At 39.4% G+C, this 18,463-nt stretch overlaps 1 protein-coding gene across 8 annotated transcripts in view; it reads left to right on the forward strand.

Moving 5' to 3' along the window:
* ARID1B (AT-rich interaction domain 1B) overlaps positions 1–18,463 on the forward strand; it is a 340,416-nt gene that overhangs the window by 250,134 nt on the left and 71,819 nt on the right. For 7 of the 8 annotated variants that reach the window (XM_030021725.2, XM_030021731.2, XM_030021726.2 and 4 more), the window contains one exon: positions 3,676–3,765. The exons of the other annotated variant lie outside the window; for it this stretch is intronic. In XM_030021725.2, the coding sequence (XP_029877585.1) occupies positions 3,676–3,765 (90 nt within the window). The remainder of the gene's footprint in view (positions 1–3,675; positions 3,766–18,463) is intronic. 8 annotated transcript variants of the gene reach the window in all.

The raw sequence follows: 18,463 nt of genomic DNA on the forward strand, positions 1-18,463 counted from the left end.
ACTGATTTGGGCCGTAATTCATTGTAAAGACCCCTCCTCAGCAGGATATCAGAGGTCTGTTCTTTCTTGCTATGTTGGCTCTAAGGAATTTACTTTTTACACTTTAACTGCAGATTTCATGGCTGTAGTCATAATGCAATCACCATTTAGTACTTTTCTCAATCCGTTTTTTCCAAAGGTACAGTGCAGTCTCTCCTGACTCTACTTCAAGCATAGATTTTCAAAGTCTCATGCAAAATACTTAAAAGCATTTCTAACATAATTTAAAAAATAAAAAACCAGCTTACAACTGTGCTATTAAGCATTTTTAAATTCTCTCACCTCTTCAACTGACTTTAGTCTTTCTTTTTTTTTTTTTTTTTAATAGCAGGCATGATATTAGGTAGGCTGCTGGTTTTGGTAGTTTTAACAAATTTTACAAGATAGCTATATAGATTTAAATACTATTTGGCTCCTCTGTTAAATCCAGGTGAAAGAACTAGTGTGGCAGTATCTATCCTTTTAGCATGCATTATTGTATTTGCTGTAATTTTGCATAATAAAAATGTTGTGAAACATCTGTAGTATTCACTTTGCTTAAGTTTTGGCACGTGGAGTATCTCACCAATGTGTCAACAATACTATACAAAACATGGGAAGAGGTCATCCCTGTTTAAACTTCCATCTGTGTATTATTGGGTCAAAAGAGGCAGTAGTCTGTCAGTGGAAAAAATTGTTCCTTTTTTTTTTCCTCTCTTTAATAGCTGTAGAATGTATGTTTAAAAAGAAAAGAGGTTGTTTTTCTTTTGTAGAAGTTTTCCTTCCCTAATAAAATACAAAAGTCTGTTCACGTATTATTTAAAGTGTCTTCCAAGAATCCCAACTACTATACTGGTTGAAAGGATTAATATCATTTAAAGGAAAGAAATGGAAAATCTTTAAGGTCATTTCTTTTCATGACAAAGAAACTTAAAAAGCATGGCAGACAGGATCTTCAAAGGTTTTTAAAGTCCTGTCATCAGGTCCCAATCAATAGGAGTTAGATACCCAAATTAAGAGTTCAGTTCAAGTCTTCAAAGGTATTTGGGTGCTTAACCTCCTTTTACCTTTCAGATCACTTCTAAGGATAAAATGGCAGTTCGACTGAAAACATTTTGGTGCGATACTTTCATGTCCGGCACCTGGCTAATTTGTAGCACCCACTGATAATTAGCATAATGGACACTTCTCTTGCAAGTTTGTTACTTGTTAGAATATGTGTAGAGTTGGTCTTGTTTATGAAATTGTTTTCCTTTGTGAAACAGAAATTTTGCTTTAAAGTTTTTTAAATACAGGAAAAAATCAGAAGTAAACTTTAAAAAGTGAACTAATAAAATAATGTTTGCAGAGGCTGATAATTTCAATGAATTTGCAGAACTGAGTCTGTATTCCCTAAGGACGCAGATGAAAATGATTTATTTGTAACACGTCGTACACGCACTGTTCTAAGCTTTGACTTTCCCAGTCCATGCTTGCACATCTGCCTGTGCAGAATAAGGCTCCTGCCAGATAACTGAAGTTATTATCAATGTAAAAAATTAAAGACCATATATAAATGTATTCAAAATATGTTGCCTAGCATAGATTTTCCATGCACTATTAATATCTCTCAGAGTTTGCCAAGCCTCCACCTAAAGGGGGATCCCACTGGGAGCTGTGTGGTGCAGTCAGGACTACCCCTGCCTTTATTATTATGGGGGTTTTTAAGTATTTGTAAAAATCTTAGATGGTTCAGATCTACTTGAAGTATTCCGTCTGATAGCGGTGCCTCGGGCATACACAGTGGAAGTGGCAGTGCCCCATGTTAACATGGAATTGCTGTTTGTTTACAGTCTTGAGTCACTGAATCCTTCCTGTCAAGCAGAAAGCGTTCATTATAATGCAGGCACTTACTGTCTCCACAGCCCGCTCTTGAGTGACATCAAAACATAAGCCGGAATATTATTGTCGTATGCCTTAGAGTTCGTGAATGGGCCGTGGATCCCAAGGCCTCGGGCGCTGAGTGGCATGTTTGGTCTTTTGGAGGAGCAATCCTGCCTCTAGTCCAGCATTTGCATCTCTGAGACAGTTGTCACAGCTGCTCCCGGTAATGTTGACTGTCATGTTTTTTAGTGCAAATGCACCTCATCTGAATAGCTAGGCTGTGGTTACACTCCACATTTTATGGATTTTCTTTTTGTTCTTTATCAATCTGGCCTTTCTTTAGAGTTGGTGCTGAAAGCCAGTTATTGAGGCTGGGAAGTGGATGGGGCAGAGCAGACACATTTGCTTTCCTGCATTTAGTTCCAACTTGGGGCCCTTCATCACTCCAAAGAAAGAGCAGCCCCTGCTGCCCGCCCCATCAGCCCAGCTCCCAGTGCCAGGGCTGGCCGCAGGATTCTCACTCCTGCCACTGCACAGGGGCGGCTGCTGAGCAGGAGGAAATGAGTCTCAGCAGGCACAAATCTATTGCCTGTGTTTTTATTCTTTCCATTTCTTTCAAACGGAAAACAATCTGAGCAGTTTCGGAGGATGAGGGGTATAAATCTGTCTGCTGCTATTTGTACCGTGCTCGTCTCTATAGTGTCTAAATGCTTAAAGTATGTATTTGCTGCCTAACCTGAGGTGGTCTTAAAGCTGCTTGGGCTGTCAAGAGCAGGCGTGTCTCAGACCAGCAGTGGAGAGGAGACCCAGGAGATGTCCAAATCTCATTCTTACTGCCACTCAGGCTGTGGCAGGTTGCCTGTTAGGGATGAGGCTGTTGGGGTGTTGTGCAGTGGGAGGGTGGTAGTGTGGATCTCCCTGCCTGACACGGTGTCAAAAGGTGACCCAGAGGAGTGACTTGCATTACTGCAATAAGCACCTGCTTTACTATTCAGTAGTACCGAAAGGGAGCATTTCATGTCCCGAGCCTCACAGACAGCACTGTGAGTGCTCTTCTTCTTTGGGTGGGTAGACAGCAGTGGATAAACTGTGTGGGTGTCTTTTGAATGAGGCCATAAAAAATGGGTCTGTCTGTTCTGGATGGATATTTTAATAAGCTCTTCCCTGTGCTTTTATTTGAATAATAAGATACCCCTTTTCTCTCTGATCTCTTTCAAACATGCTTCACTTTCATCACGTGCACCTACATATTATTCTTTATTCCCATATTCTACATGGACATTCAAATAATATTAAAACCACTGATTCATTGAAATACTTTTTAAACTGTTGTTGTTAGTCATTTTTGTATTGACTGAATTTTTCATTGGTAATATTGTTGGCAGCAGTCCATGTCTGCCTGGCTGGAGGCCAGTTTAAGCTCAGCAGGATGAGCCCTATTGTTCAGCAGACTTGGATTTTGTTAAACTCTCTAACAGAAATATGTGTCAGGAGATTTGCAGCTATAAATTGGATCGTGTCGGTGAGGTTGGGAAGTCGCTCAATACGAAATTGAACATTTCACCATGGCTGTTGCTAAATATGTTTATGCATGTTTCTTCCATGGGTTTCAAAAAAAAAGGAAAAAGAAGAAAAAAAAACTGAAAAAAGCTAGACCTGTTGAGCTCTGTCTTTACCTTATACAGCTGGTACTTTCTTTGATGTTGAGTGGTTGAAAAATGCAGCAAGGCTTGGTTTTGTGCATTGCAATGTTAAAAGCAAGTCTGTTTTCCCTTTTTTCTCTGTGTGTTACAGGCAGTCAGATGCCACCGCAGCCTCCTGGCAGCCAGTCAGAATCCAGCTCCCACCCTGCCTTGAGCCAGTCACCAATGCCACAGGACCGAGGTTTGTTAGGTGTTGGGGCTTTTTTAGTTGGTGCCAAATGCAGCCTTTATTTTAAGTTGCACATTAGCAATGTGAGATTTCCTGGTATTTCTTTTCTTTTCCCAGGGAAAATAATGACAGTCCCCATTGTAAAAGGCTCGGAGGGTTTCCTTCTCTGGGGAAAGAGCAATTGAATAGCAGGTTTTACCAAAATATAATTGGAAACAAGGCTTTCTCAAAATACAGTGAATGCCCAGAGTGTAAAGGCAGTTTGCTGTAAATACTTAAGTCATGTCCTAGAGAATTCAACTTTTTGTTGTCTATCTTAGAATTAAGATGTATAGAAATAGTGGTAGCTACGAGCACTGCAGTTTTGCTACTGTTCTTAAAATTCTTATCTCTGATGTTTTTGCATGGACACGATAGCTAGTGCTCTAGCCAGTTCTAGAACAAAAATATCTTTAAATATAAAGGGAAATCAACTATTTAGGTCAAATGGTTCAAAGATTTGGAAATCTTGCAAGGGAAAACGTTGCAGGCAACAGCACTTTTCTAAAAGGGTACTTCCTAGCAAGTGCTCACAAAAATAAACAGAGCTTTTTTTTTTTCTTAATGTTACCATTTATAAACTTTAAGCCCTTTTCCTTTCGCCTTCCTCACTATCTCATGGAAGATAGTTGTCACAGCTTTGTTGCATGGCCATACATAGGATCACCTGCTGTAAACTGGGCATCCTGTCCATGCAGTGGTTAACATGTGCCAGCGACAAGCCTGCAAAACAGACACATGATAACTGTGATAAACATGGAGTTATTTATGAAATGCCCCTCCTAAAATGTCTTGCTACCAGAAATATTCCAAGTAGCACCATATGGGGATACCATAAATACTAGAAGTTTTCTCACAGTGAAACAAGTTGAACTCACAGAATGATAAATTTCTGGGATAGCATCCAGGAGGAACTAAGAGGACTCACAAAGAAGAGGAGAGAGTCTTAATTTTTACTTTTTTTTCTGTGTTGGATGTCCCCTCCTCCAGGAATGCTGATTAATGAGAACATGAAACACAGAATTCCACACTCAACTCATTTGTTTTGTTTCCTTTTCAGTCATTCTTTATACACAGTTGTTAGTGCAGGGACTTATTTTCCCCTTAAAAATTTTTAGAATAATGTACATGTTTGGTGAAAAAAGAATGGCCTCACTACCCAGTAAAAATATATGATGCTTCGTGGGATAGAATGTTGAAAAGCAGTGGGAATGGATCACATTGAGGCTTTGAAGACCCAAGCATCTCAAAGTTGTGTGCATTTCCTGGCACAACTGGGTCTTGGCACAAAATGTTACACTGCCCAGTAATAATTATTTCTGCATTGTGTGTTCCTCACCTGACTTTGGGGGATGAGTTAGGTCGGTCTGACAGAGCTGGAAGGGTCAAACCTTTCTGTTGCTGCTATAGAACAGAACTGGGCATCACTGTATGGTCAAGATAGACAGAGGGGTATTCAAAAGTAAAACAGAGAAGACAGCTGCCATAACTGGGAAGTCAAAAAAGTAAATAACAGTGAGAGAAATAAAATTTACAGATTGATTTAGTCTGGTTTTTCCTCGCGGGGGGGGGGGGGGGGGCAGTATTGTGGGTATGTTCTTAGAGAAAATGTGTTTGGGAATGTTGCAATTTTTGCACTCTTCATATGCAAAATCTGGTGTAATATGCATGATCCTTGTGACCCGGCTTGTACAAGAAGTCCATTCGTTTCATGGAGCAGATACAAAATTTGTAACTAGCTAGGTCATATTGATTTTGCAGAACATGTTCTCCAAAGCTTCTCTAAAGTCTGTGCTATACGCGCATAAACATGCGTGCATTCCCTTTTGCGCCCTATCATTGATTAGAGGCTCCTTTGAAATGGAAAACTTCACCTTTTAAAAAGGCTGTTACATTAGTTGATTCCTTTGCTTGCTTGAACTGGTTTCTACCGAACTTGAAGAAAGGAAGGAGGGGGAGTGATGGGGACTCAAAGGGAAGGTGCTTGTCATTTACTGATAAAAACCTGAGCAGAAAATCGTTGCTGCTAAGGACACCTGATCCATAGGCATCTGTTACAGTAATTTAAACTCTTGGCTTACTGATATACTTTCTCCCAAAAAAGAAAAGAAAGAAAAAAGAAAATGAAAACAAAAAACCCAGAGACCCTCAATAGGATAAGGTAATGTTGTTTGTTTTAGCACTTTGTATAACATTTCTTTCCTTGTTTAGAGAGAGAATTGAATGAACAAAGACTACTAATCGTTTCTTGAGCAGAATCCCCTGCTCTCAATACTTGAAAAAATGTTAATTACCAGATACTGTGAAGCTTGATTGACAGGTAGAGTCTGAGCTATAGCACTTCTGGATGCTAAACCACTACCTTGAACCATTAAGTTTACACTTATTTTATTGTGAAAGTGTTTGATTATATTTTACCCCACTTTCCATAGTTACTCAGCACCCAGCTAGGATTTTTATATTTGCCTACCTAAGACTATATAACCCCTGTCATACAGTGCAGCATGAAGCAATGAGCATATGTGTACATGTACATTCTGTGTGTTGAAGGAGGGGAGTGGTAGCACACATGCGTATGTGTAGGAATTTCTTGGGGGATTGGATTTTTTGTGCTCTTCAGCTTGTTTTTTTATAATAAGCATAAAAATGCTTACTTTTTAAAAATAATTTGAAAATTTTTCATGTCCTGCTCAAGCTGTAGGACATTTGTACCTGGGTCAGCGTAAATGGAGTGTGCTATTCTAGGCAGCCCACTTCTGTTCTCATCCCAGAATCAGTAACTGGCCACTGTTGTTTGATGCCCAATCAATGAAACTTTTTCAGTTCTACCAACACATATTGTCTACCAGGCAATAAGAAATCACATGTACTTTTATGTGCATAACCTATGTCTCTGCTCATGTGTCTGAAAGTACTGGGACTTGAAGTAAGTCCCATACACCTTAATGGACTGCAGGAGCTGGAGAGCTCTGGAGACAGAGGGAGCAGGCTATGCAGGACTGTGGTCAGAATTCTCTCAGAGAAGCAGGAGTGGCCATGGCCACTCACCTACACATGCATTTAACTGCGGCTGAATCCCAGCAATGACCATTACTTGGGGATACCACATGAAGATGTAGTCACAACTAATTAAGCTAGTCATTGAAACTTGCTATGCTTTTGGGGGGAGGGGGGATGCATGTTTTGCTCTTTGTTTCTGATATACCTACTCCAGACTTTCCTTTACTATTATCAAAAGTAAGGTTTTGATTTTTCGTGTTTATTGAAGTCAGAGCTTTTTATAAACTTCAGTTACATCAGCTCCCAGAGGTAGGGCAGCAGTGATACCACAGCTGTCATAACCATTTGGCAAATAATTGAGGTACACAGCCACTTGAGTTCCCTGTATTCAGCGGTACCTACTTACCTCATCTGTTTGGGTTTTGGAAGCTGCACTTTGAGGATATGCTTAGTAGCCAGAACTGCTCAGTGGGTTAGAAGTTATTTGTATGGATCAAATAGAAACCCAGCATATCCAAACTGACCCCCTAAATCAGTTTCCTGAAGCTGCAGCTTGAAAAAGAAGCCTTCCACCCTGGCCATTAGCTTATTATACTCCCACTCTTAATTTTGTAACCTAACAGAGATGTCTGTGTATATGAATACTCACCTATGCAAACACTAATAGGAGAATATGTGTCACAATAATGTTGAAATAGGTACTTTTACCCCTGCAGAAATGAATAGTTCTTTACCTAATTTTGAAAAAGCTTAGAAAATTTACCTACTTTTAAGCAGTATTTCTCATGCTTATGCAGTTGGATATGTACATGTCAGGTTTCAGTCTTATATTAAAATAGTGAATGGGGAGCTCCTGAAAACCATTGAATTTAATGGAAACAGTTAATGACTTCACGTTATTACTCTAGCAAGCACTCTCATAATGGGGATACTTAAAGAAGCCTTATTTATTAGTGCAAATGTATATGGGTCAGAATTAATTTTTAAAAAATCTTTAATTGTTTTCCCCTTATAATTTTCACAGCGGTACGTAGTTAAATATTCATGATAATGCTGATGATATGCTAAAGGTCTGAAATAGATCTGGAGTCTCAAAATCAACACAGGTTATTTAACCCTTTTCATCTAATGCACCATTGGGGACTTGCTCAGTGAAATCCCAGAGTACTGGAATAATTAGAAGATAGTAATGAGGATTTAATTAGTCCTTGAGATATGCTGAAATAGGACCACTGAGAACTTTTCTGTTTGGACATGGATTGCAAGCAGAATTGATGCCGTTGCAGCTGCTGTGATGTGCTGGAAAATGTATTCCATTGCTGCAGGCAGTTTCATGGCACCATTCTGTGCCTGTCAGATCTATGTGGAAAGTGCCCGGAGTAAGCACCTCCAAAATTGTTGAATAGTAGCCTTCCTCTTCTCCGTCACCTCCTCCCAGTACCTTTTCTTTTTTCTTTAATGTCATTCTTTCAATGCTAGCTTTATTTTTTTCCATTGTTGACATGATCCAGCTTTTGAGGGTTGTTGTACAGTTGTATGCTCTATTAAAAACATATCACAGACAGGCACAGGGAGTAAGAAACTGCAGGCTTGTAGGAGTACAGGTGTTATACTGAGCAAAATTTGGATCTTTTTGACACAACTGCTTGTAAGCTTTATCCTCAGATCTAGTTCTTATTTAGTATTAGATCTTCACAGAAGTGGTATTTATCAGTAGCTGCAATGTAGTAAATTTAAATAGCTTTTTTGGCAGCCAAGATGTTATCCAGCAAGAGGTAGTAACAGATGGGATGTGATCAGGCATTTTGATGTTCTCTTTGTGCTTCCCTATAAACACTAAGTAGCAACTGAATTCCTGTAACTACAATTTCCTAATGTGCCCATTAGATTTCATACAGGTATTTTTTTTTCTTTTAACTGTTTTCTGGGCATGCTTATTTGTACACACTCATCACATAAATTCCACTGTCATGTATTTTCTTCTAACAAAATATATATGTTTTTGCTTGCATGGAAGACACAGAATACCAATCGGGTGTTTTGCACCTACAATTCCTGATCAGATTTATGGCTTAATACTGACATTTGATGATAGAGATTCTTTTCCCTGAAATCTATTTTCTTCTTAAAAAAAGAAACTAGAAGGAAGAAAATAGATCAAAGCATTCTTATTGTAACAAAAAAGATACTGTAGTTTGCTTTTAGGTCTTAAAAAGACTTTTTCCCTGAGAATACATCTTTTGCTCTCATTTGGGGATTTGGGATCTATTCAGAGCACTGAGGAGCTAGAGAATAAAATGATTCTTGTCATTAAAATTCTTCTGCTTGCCATGTTAACGATGACACCACTTAAGGTTAAATCAGACTTGGTAATAAGTTTACTTGATGTAGACTGAAGTGTTTCAGGCTCTTAAAGAAAGATGCTTGAGACATGCACTGAGTGCAAAGCCACAGGTATGTTTGAGTGCCTCTTCTGCACATAGTATTCTCCAAGTGGGTCAGCGCAGAGGAGCTGAGCTCCAGCTGGTACACAGGAACACCGTGCCAGACTGGGAGGAAATCTTCATGCCCAGAAAACTGTGGTTAGAAGAACTGTGCCTCAACAGCCAGAAAAGTGCATCTTGTAAGGAGGAAAAGCAGGGTTTAGTTGAAACTGTCACACTGGCTCTGTAAGACATATTTTTTTCATCTCAAGTCACGTGAAGAAATAGGAACGTGATGCATAGGAACATACAGAGCTGATCTGTATGTGAAAGCAGAGCCATGCAGTAGAGCCATGTGCTAAACTTCTTTGATGACTCAAAAAGTTACATTAGTTTCTCAATTTAGTGAGCACTAAATTTATCAAGTCTTTAAAAAGGATCAGGCTGTCATTGGTTTTTACCACTGTATTTTTAATTTGATTGTTAAAGTGGAAGTGAAGTGCACTGAAATGTAGTGTTGGTCTGATGAGCAGGTTTTTTAAGTGTATACACACTGTTTTTCTTTGCTATTTTAATTGCAATAGCACCCAAGACCCTCATTTTTCTACCTGTTTGTATTGTACTAAATGATGTAGTAATGCACAGCAAAAAAGCTTGCAATGTGTCTACTTTGATTAGTAATCAAGATCTTTGGGATAAAAGGTTACTGATTTTCATTCTGAGCTGTGGAAGTAATAGTTTTGTGTCTGTCTGTCTCTCAAGCATTGCAGGAAGACCTATTTTTCTTGCCTGAAAGTATTAGAAACTATGTTACTCTGCCAAGCCAGGTTAATTCTTAAAGAAATCAGTTGCCCTTTCAGGATGGTGGTTTCAGATTATCTTTGGATTTCAGACATGTACCAGCCAGTCTCAGCTTTAGGTTGATCTGATTAGTTATGGCCTACGCTAAATATACAGCAGTATTGGCCATCTGCAAGAAGAACCAGAGGAGGAAAGTATATGATTTACATGTGATAAGCCACGCTGGGAGAGAGCAAAACTGCAGAAGTAGGATTTGAAGTAGATAATAATGTCTGTACAGTCAAAACCCAGAGTCAGGTCTCCCAAGTAAATTTTGTATACTAGCAGCTGGTCATTGCTTTCTTCTTGCTGATGTTAAATCTTGTTATAGTTGGGGATGAATCTTTATTTCATTTTTTAAACTAAATTGAGGATTTTCTTTTTGAAATTAGGGAGCAGAACTGAATTATTCTGAGAGAGTTTATATAGTTGCCAGCAGAAAGACTTCTCAATAGAAAAGTTTCCACTGACTTCATTAGGCAGCCATCAGATTCCCTGCCTCTGGGCTCAGGGAGCGAGATAAGCCACAAGCAGTCACTGATGAAGAACTTGACAAAGTGACAGTCGATGTTCCTGTCACCAAGCTCAATGTAAAGTTACTGGGTACAATCCCTGTCCCTGGGACAGCTTCCCATCATGGCCTATAAACTGGGAGCCGCCTGTGGTCTGCCTGTTCAACAGCACCATCGTTTCCAGGACGCTCAGCTCCCTCAGTACCTAAGTTAATCTTTTTATGAAGCTTCTCTAAAAGTAAAATGCTTCTGATCTAAGACCCTTTATGGCTTTTTAAGTTAATATATAGGGCAGTGAGCTGAAATCTATATAATGTATATATTAACAGTTAACACTGGATAGTTCCTTCCATCCCAAAGGATCCCAAAAGGCTGCAGAATAAACACTCATCAGGGAACAGCTGCAAATCAGGGAAGGGAAAAATCAGTCAAATCATAAATCATGGTATAATAAGACCAAGACAAAGGCATTTTGGGACTGAGGACAACACACTGATTTTGTATTTTTGAAAAAATATTATTATTTATTTTACATGTGTGCACGTTGTGTGTATTTTAGTCTTGTCCACAAAATCCCTATATATATCTTATGGTATTCAATATATCTACTTCATGAAAAGGAAGATCTCAGTTGATCCATGGAACCTTTGAACAGGAGTCTCCAGGGAGGGTAAATTTTTCAAACCTGAAATTTAGACCATTAAGCCTGCAGGCCTTGCACATTACACATTGAAAAATGCTGTTCCTTCTTTGCTCTCCTCCGTGATTTTCATAAGTATGCATGTTATTAAGGAAACTTGGACAAATGTTGATTGTATAAAGCAGATGGACTCCTCACGTTTTTCATGTTGCTGCTCAGATTAATTCCAGCAGCCCAAGCTACCTACTGAAATTGAGCATTTGCTTCAGGGGCAATTGGGAGGGCAGGATGGGGTGCTTTTGTGCTGCAGTTCACTGTGCTGCAGTTCATCGCTTGATTTTCCAAGCACAATAGTAAAAATATCTTGTGTAAGGTATGTTACAGTAACAAATTGTGTAAAATGGTGGATGAACAATGGGGTTTTTGTTCTGTCCATGCATCAATATCTCCACAAATGTCTTTCCTTCTCTGCCCTCAGCATAGCACTTAAAATTTACATCAGAGGGCATTACGCAAGGTTTTCATTAGGAAAGGTTGGATATTTCTTCCCCAGCTACCATCTGGGTAATCTGTCTGATCCTTCCCCAGATTCTAATTTATCAATGATAGATTGTATGAATTTCAAGGCTAGGCAGTAGCAGAGGGAGGTTTAGGGGTGGGAAAAATTTAAACATTATTGCATGCTATACATAGACCGGGTTTTGTAATATCAGAGAGAGAAGCAGAGGAGATTCAGCCAGTTAACCTAATAGCACAGCTGGTAAAACACTAGGGGGTCTGGGTTAAAACCTTAGCTAGGTCATTAGTTTCCATCTTCCCCAAAGCTATTCACATTGTGAAGAGAAGCAGTCAGACAAATAAACAGTGAGGAGACTGTAAGATAGATATTACAGCATAATAAGAAAATACTTCTAAAGAAAAATAAAACCAATCCAGCACTTCTTAAACAGAACATTGATCCTTTTGTGGTAAGGAGAAATACTGCAGTGATCTTTGCAGGAAGCTGCAATTTTGCTGAGGTGATGTTTTCCCTAACTGCTGTTTCACATAAGCAAAGAAACATCCTTTGTTGAAAGGATGTGAAGAAATGTGGTGGTTGTTCTACAGATATTAGCAGACGCCAATGTGAAAATAAATTGTCCAGGTACCAAAGGGAAACCATGTCACTGTTACTCTGGCCCAGAGAACTTCAGATGTTTTTAGTGGCACCATGATGGCCTTGGGGAAGATGACAAGGTTTGATGTGGGCTGAAAAAAGAGCTCAATGTAGAAATTAGATTTTATCTACCACCCCCCCCCCCCCCCCGCCATGGTTGTTAATGGGGAAACAATAAAGAAATTTCTCCTAAAATCTCTTCGGGACTTTTTAAAAAAATAGATTGTGATTGGAGAAAGAAATGAGGATTTTAATTTTTTTTTCTTTTTTTTTTTAGCTTTTTTATGAGTAAAAAACTTATTATCAAGAAGATTATTAGCCCTCTTGTTAGAAGCTAAAGAATAAGCCTCTTAATTTGTCCTATGTCAGTGGTCTCAGTACATTTTTTTTAATGCTGCTACCCTTCAGTCGCCCAAGTTCCTTGTCAGCAGAAGTGTTCACTCGGTACCAGGGTTATTAGCAAAGATCTGGTGTGTTCAATACCAAAGTATTGCCCATGTCAGTGCTGCTGCTTGGGACACATCTAACAGGTTCATACCAGAGCCATCCAAAGATACTGTATTGGTGCAGAGATGTAACTTAGCTGTGCTAAATATGGATTGGAATCTTGTTTGCCATCTGTTCATGAAGGTATTTTATTTATTTGATTTTTTTTTTTAACCTGCCTATTAATTGGACAGGAATATTGAGAATTAGTATTTGCATCACCTAAATGAGGTTGACACTGCAAGCTGATCTACTCATTCTCACCAACCCATCACCTTCCAGTGTATATTACTAAGTCAGATGTTCCATGTATGACAAATGTAGGTTTCATATGTGCTGTCACCAGTCCAGCTGGGCACGTTTTAATAAGGCTGGCTTCTGGAAAGTGAGAATAAGAGCTGAGGTATCTTGAATGTAAAGAAATCTTGTCCCTGCTTGCTCTAGAGGCCAGTTTTCTTATGCCACCTGCAGGGTTTCACCTGATTTACTTGGGTTGTATTCTGGTACATGGGTCAAACCTTCCCCAGTTTCTTCATTGCTGTTATTTGTTTAGACTTGTGTAAAATTTTTGTCATCTTAGATTTTTTCCAGTGTCTAAATCTCTCTCACTGTGTCCTTTTTAATGTGTATTTTAAGTAGCACCTTAGGGAGGTACCATGCCATTCTTTGCCAGTGACAGTAAGTAGTTTACGGCCAGGTAGCGCTGGCCCCCCATAAGCAATGGCACAACAGTATTTTAGTAGCTCCTACAGTCTGTAAGCCACTCACCTCCAGGTTTGACCACACCATTTGAAGATGTTTGTTCCAGTAGCATTGACAGTCTGTGCAGACAACCTGGTTGCATATTTAGGGTCCTGGTATCTCAGGCTTATGTGAGAGTAACCAACTCTTTCAATTACTAAAACACTTCATTAATGTGTGAATCTTGTTGTGTTGGATGTTTCCTTGCAGTGCTCTGAGGTGCTGACTGTGGACATGTTTAGCTGGGCAAAAACCCAGACATGGTTCACCAGTCCAAAGACTTCCTGAGCTGTCCTTGCCATCTGAGGCAGGTGGGCTAGGGAGAATGTCAGTCTAACTGTGATCTTCCTGAGCATCCTGCTGTGCTAGCAGGTTGCCAAATTTTATTATGTCCACTGCACAGAATATTGTTTTTCATTTGTTTAGCTTTACCCTGGCACTTCTGTCTCAGTGTCGTTTACCCACGGACGAGCTACATTTGGGAGTCGCTGGTTTAGATCTGTCTCAATTCTGTTGTATTCTCTGGTGAAACTCCTGAGATAGTGAATACAACCCAAATGGTTGTCTGAGGAAGGAAAGTCTGCCAAAAACTGTGTCATGGGTGTACAAACATTTGCTCTTTTTTTCTCAAGGGTACTGGCCAGTGCCTTGCTAACATACCAAGCATTGGAAATTTGTGCGATTCTCCCCACACACAAGTTCTTCCTTTATAGGTAGTGGAAAATATCTCTTTTCACATATTTAATTTTTTTGAGCTGATTTGTAAGTAGAGAATTTTACGTTATTTTTCTCAAATTATTTGATGATGAGTGAATGCATTTAATCTGTTTCTGCTTTTCTCATTCCATGGTTTTCAGAGTAATAAGCCTGTCTGGCCCCTTCTTTAGCCTCTGCCCTTGAACGAGAGGAACTTCCTTATTCCTTACTCAGAAAGGTTCCTCAGTTGTTTTGGTCCCATGCTTTGTCACTAAGCATGCCTCTCTAGAAAGACCAATAGCCTGATGTATTTTTTCTTACATAAGTTCTTTTTCACAAGATATCGTCACAAGTTGTATCTTTCCTCATTTTTTATTTATCAAATGTGTAATTTAATTATGATCTGCTGTTGGCATAAACTCCAAAGTTTTCCTGAGCTTCAAATGAGGAAGTTCCACTTGTTTTCAGGTTTAATTCATTCATGAAAATCGATGCACTACTCCTGGTTAAATCAAAAGACCTCTCATTGACCATGGGTTAAGTGTGTGCCAGTACAGTTGCTGTCCATCAGCTGATAGGCAATAACTTGTTACTTTGCAGTCGCTTCCTTTGTGTTTGAGCTCCTGCTTTCCTGGAAAGTTTTTTTCATATTCAAGCCAAGACTTTAAAATATCAAAAGAATCAATTTCAGATTTTACGACCACACCCAGCACATTCAGTGGGTGTTTTTCATGGTTAGTGCTAAGGAGATAGTATTCAACAAACAGATGATTTTGTATTGGTCAGTGTACAAATGTAATTAAGACAACCTTAGTGCATAATTTCATGAAGCTTTAGTAGTTTACTGTTGTTTATCTGTTTTGTTTATACATATGCATAAGGGAAAAACAAGATTTTAAATGTTTTTACAAAGGCATCATAAATGTTATTAGCTATATGATATATATTACCAGATGTTAGTACTGTATAGGACAACAGAAGCTTCATTTTTGTCTTTTCCTTTATCAAAGGAGCAGAAACACTTCTATCATAAGCATTACCATTTTCTATTTTTTCTCTATATTTTGCTAAAAAGAAAGAAGAAAAATACGTTGTTACCTGACCATTTTAAACCTTGTCTGTATCTTCTATTTGAACATGCAAACATATTTTATTATAGTTATGGTGTGCTACTTGTTAATGGTATGTTACTGTTTCATTTAGAACTAAAAAAATGCAAAGATAACTCTACAACTTTAAATTGGGTTTTAATAAAGACAACCATTCTTTAGGTACGTAAGTGTAGTATAAAAAAGTAACTAAAAAGGAAGAGAATACTTCTGGCAGGCTTGCTTTATTCAGCTGTTCCTGAAATAGCTTAGTTTGCCAAAATCCACTCAAGTGTTTTTTCAGTAAGTAATCTGTTGTTATGATGGCAAGTAAAGCATCATCTGTACCTCTTTTATCACTAATATTAAGGGAAGGGAGTAGATTTGTTCACTGATGAGCATGTTGCCATTGCAATTTTTAAAGTCTTAACTCATAGCTGTTTCCTAGCCATTTATTTAAAAGACAGAAAACCCCACCTTGTTGTCACGGAGCTTGACATGTCACATGCAGTCTGGCTGTTTAATCACTCCACCGCCTTTACGCCAGTGCAGCTCTAATGTAATCCTCCTTCCCTTCTTTACAAAAGCAAACTTTATCTTAGATCTAATTTTCTGGAAAGAAAATTTATTTCTTTTTGTATCGGTTATAAAATGAAGTTGAACACTAGGGAAAATACATGTAAGTAAGGAAAAATGAATGTATGCCAGCTGCCTCCCTTTCATTTCTGATAAGATTTCTAGAATTGATGTTGTTTTCTCTTTATGATGCAAGAATGTTAACGTGTTGACCAGGAACCCCTTTTCTCTCTAAGACATCTGAGCTTTCTGCAAATACTTGAAACACTTCAAACTCATGCACTGATCTCTGAACATTCACTGGGCTCTCACAGAGGTAGATGAGGATAGACTCCTCTTTGTTGTAATAGAATCCAGATCGCAGTAAGGACCTGATCCTAACTTCTTCTCCACATCGCATTTATAGCTGAAATGAATCCTCTGCTCTCTGGAAGGAAGTAAGAGCGTGTCCTATTTTAAGGCTGTGCTTCAACATACTATGCAGACAATGATAGAAGATAATACAACACAGATGTTCTTCCCGAATTTCAGGCTTCCTTTTCCTTAATTCTTTACCTGTCCATGCTCAAGAGAAGATAGCAAAGCCAACCTCATTTGAGAGGGATCTCACACCCTCTGGGATGATGAAACATCAAAAGCCGTTAAGGAGTCTGGTCCGTTCTTGCGTTAATCACATCTCTGTAAACTAAGGCCATAGCATGAGTTTGAGTAGTATCACACAGTTATCTCTGCTGTTGAATTACTGGTTCCCACGGCATGGTTTTGGCCAATGCCTGTGAGCACTCCCTGAGCCACAGCCCAGGGCAGGGATAAGGCAACACAAGGGACGGCACACAGGAGTCACACAGATAAGACTACCAGGATTGAGTGGGAAGGTTTAGCTGGAGGGAGAGGAGCGTGCTACACTGCTCTCCAGGCCAAGGAGTGGTCCTGGCTTGTTTTATTTATGACTGTACACATAGCCACACAGTCCACTCCACAGCATCAGAAATGGATTAGGAGAAGTTTCCTGAAGAAGAGGTCATTTGAGTGGAAGCATTTATTTCATTTATTACTCTAGTCCCTTCAGGAGCCTTTCTGACAACAGCAGAGCTGGCTAAAACTGATGTTCTCTGTGTTCTCCATTAGACATTAGTCCATGTTTTCCATTAGATTCAACAACCAGCAGTCCCTCTGCATCACTACTGGAAATCACTACAACCCGTACAAACGATAGTTTTTCAACGTGTCATCCATCCTTGTGGTGTTAAGAAAAGTACTGCCTGCGATAATAACTGGGATGAAAAACCTTTATCACAAGCACAATGTTTGGAAAGTTACCTCATATAGATTAAAAGGCCCACAGTGAACAGAAAACCCTCACTTCTGTACTAGATACAGGAGTAACTTTACAATCTTTACAATAAAAAACTTAGTGTGACCAGTACAAAATTTTTCATTTAAATGGATCCCACGAGTGTGATATATATGGAGTATGTGTGTCAGGAATGCAAGCATTTATTTCATACAGACATGCGATTGTATTAGGTTTCTAAATTAGTTACAGCACTGTCATCAGAAGACATAGGCTTTGTAATAAGATTTGTGCGCAGAGGGGAACTATTTTAAAAATCGAGGTGTCCATTTCAAAATAAAGCTAAGTGGAGAAGGCCATGTGAGCTTTCTTTTGCAGAAGTGTGGAGTTTTCCAACCAGTACAGACCAGTTGCCAAGCCTCAATTTTGTCCTCAGTTATTTGCCATGCTTCATGCCAGCACGTGTGGTTCGGCTTCCCCCAGAGTGAGCGCCAGGCTCTGACTTTGCAGTTCAGGTGTGATCAAATCCCATGTCTTGGGACTTGCACAAAGATCAGGAACACTCTGTGCATATTCTGCCAAACCTTGCAGTTGTTAGAGTTTTAGCATGTTATGGGTTAAGCTGTTCATAGCATGAAAGAATTGGGCACAAGGGGGTGCAAGCTCATCTCAGCTCCTGATTTTTCTCCTTATGACTTGCTGCGGCATTGAGCTTGTTGTCTCTCTGAACAGGGTTTTTAGTGGATGTATAAGTATGCTATATAGCAAAGGTTTTTGGAGGGCTCAAAAACTGTTTACGTGTGCTTGGACTCAAAGCCTGATCTCTGACAAAGTACACCTTTCATTTCTACATCGCATATACTGTCCCCTTTCATACAGTGCTTTGTCACCACTGTACATACGGGGAGGCCAACCCACAGGAAGGTGGGAAGGTCATTCACCCGGTGTCACCTACCATGTCAGTTAACAGCAGCGCTAGGATGAGAAACTTACTCTTTTGACTTCAAGACATGCTTGTTGGAGCTGTGGTCCCCATAGAGAGGCCCCTGAGGTGCCTGGTTGTGGGAGCCATAGCACCTCAATGTTTTCAGTTACGAGTTTGATCACATGTCTATATGTGGCTCAGAAAAAATGACCTCTCTTCATTAATCAGGCATTGAGCATTTGGTCTGTGTGATGTTTGATGCTAACCAGTGGGAGGACACCCCAGCCCTTTGGG

The sequence above is a fragment of the Aquila chrysaetos genome, chromosome 8 (assembly GCF_900496995.4).
Source record: "Aquila chrysaetos chrysaetos chromosome 8, bAquChr1.4, whole genome shotgun sequence".
NCBI classification, from domain to species: Eukaryota; Metazoa; Chordata; class Aves; order Accipitriformes; family Accipitridae; genus Aquila; species Aquila chrysaetos.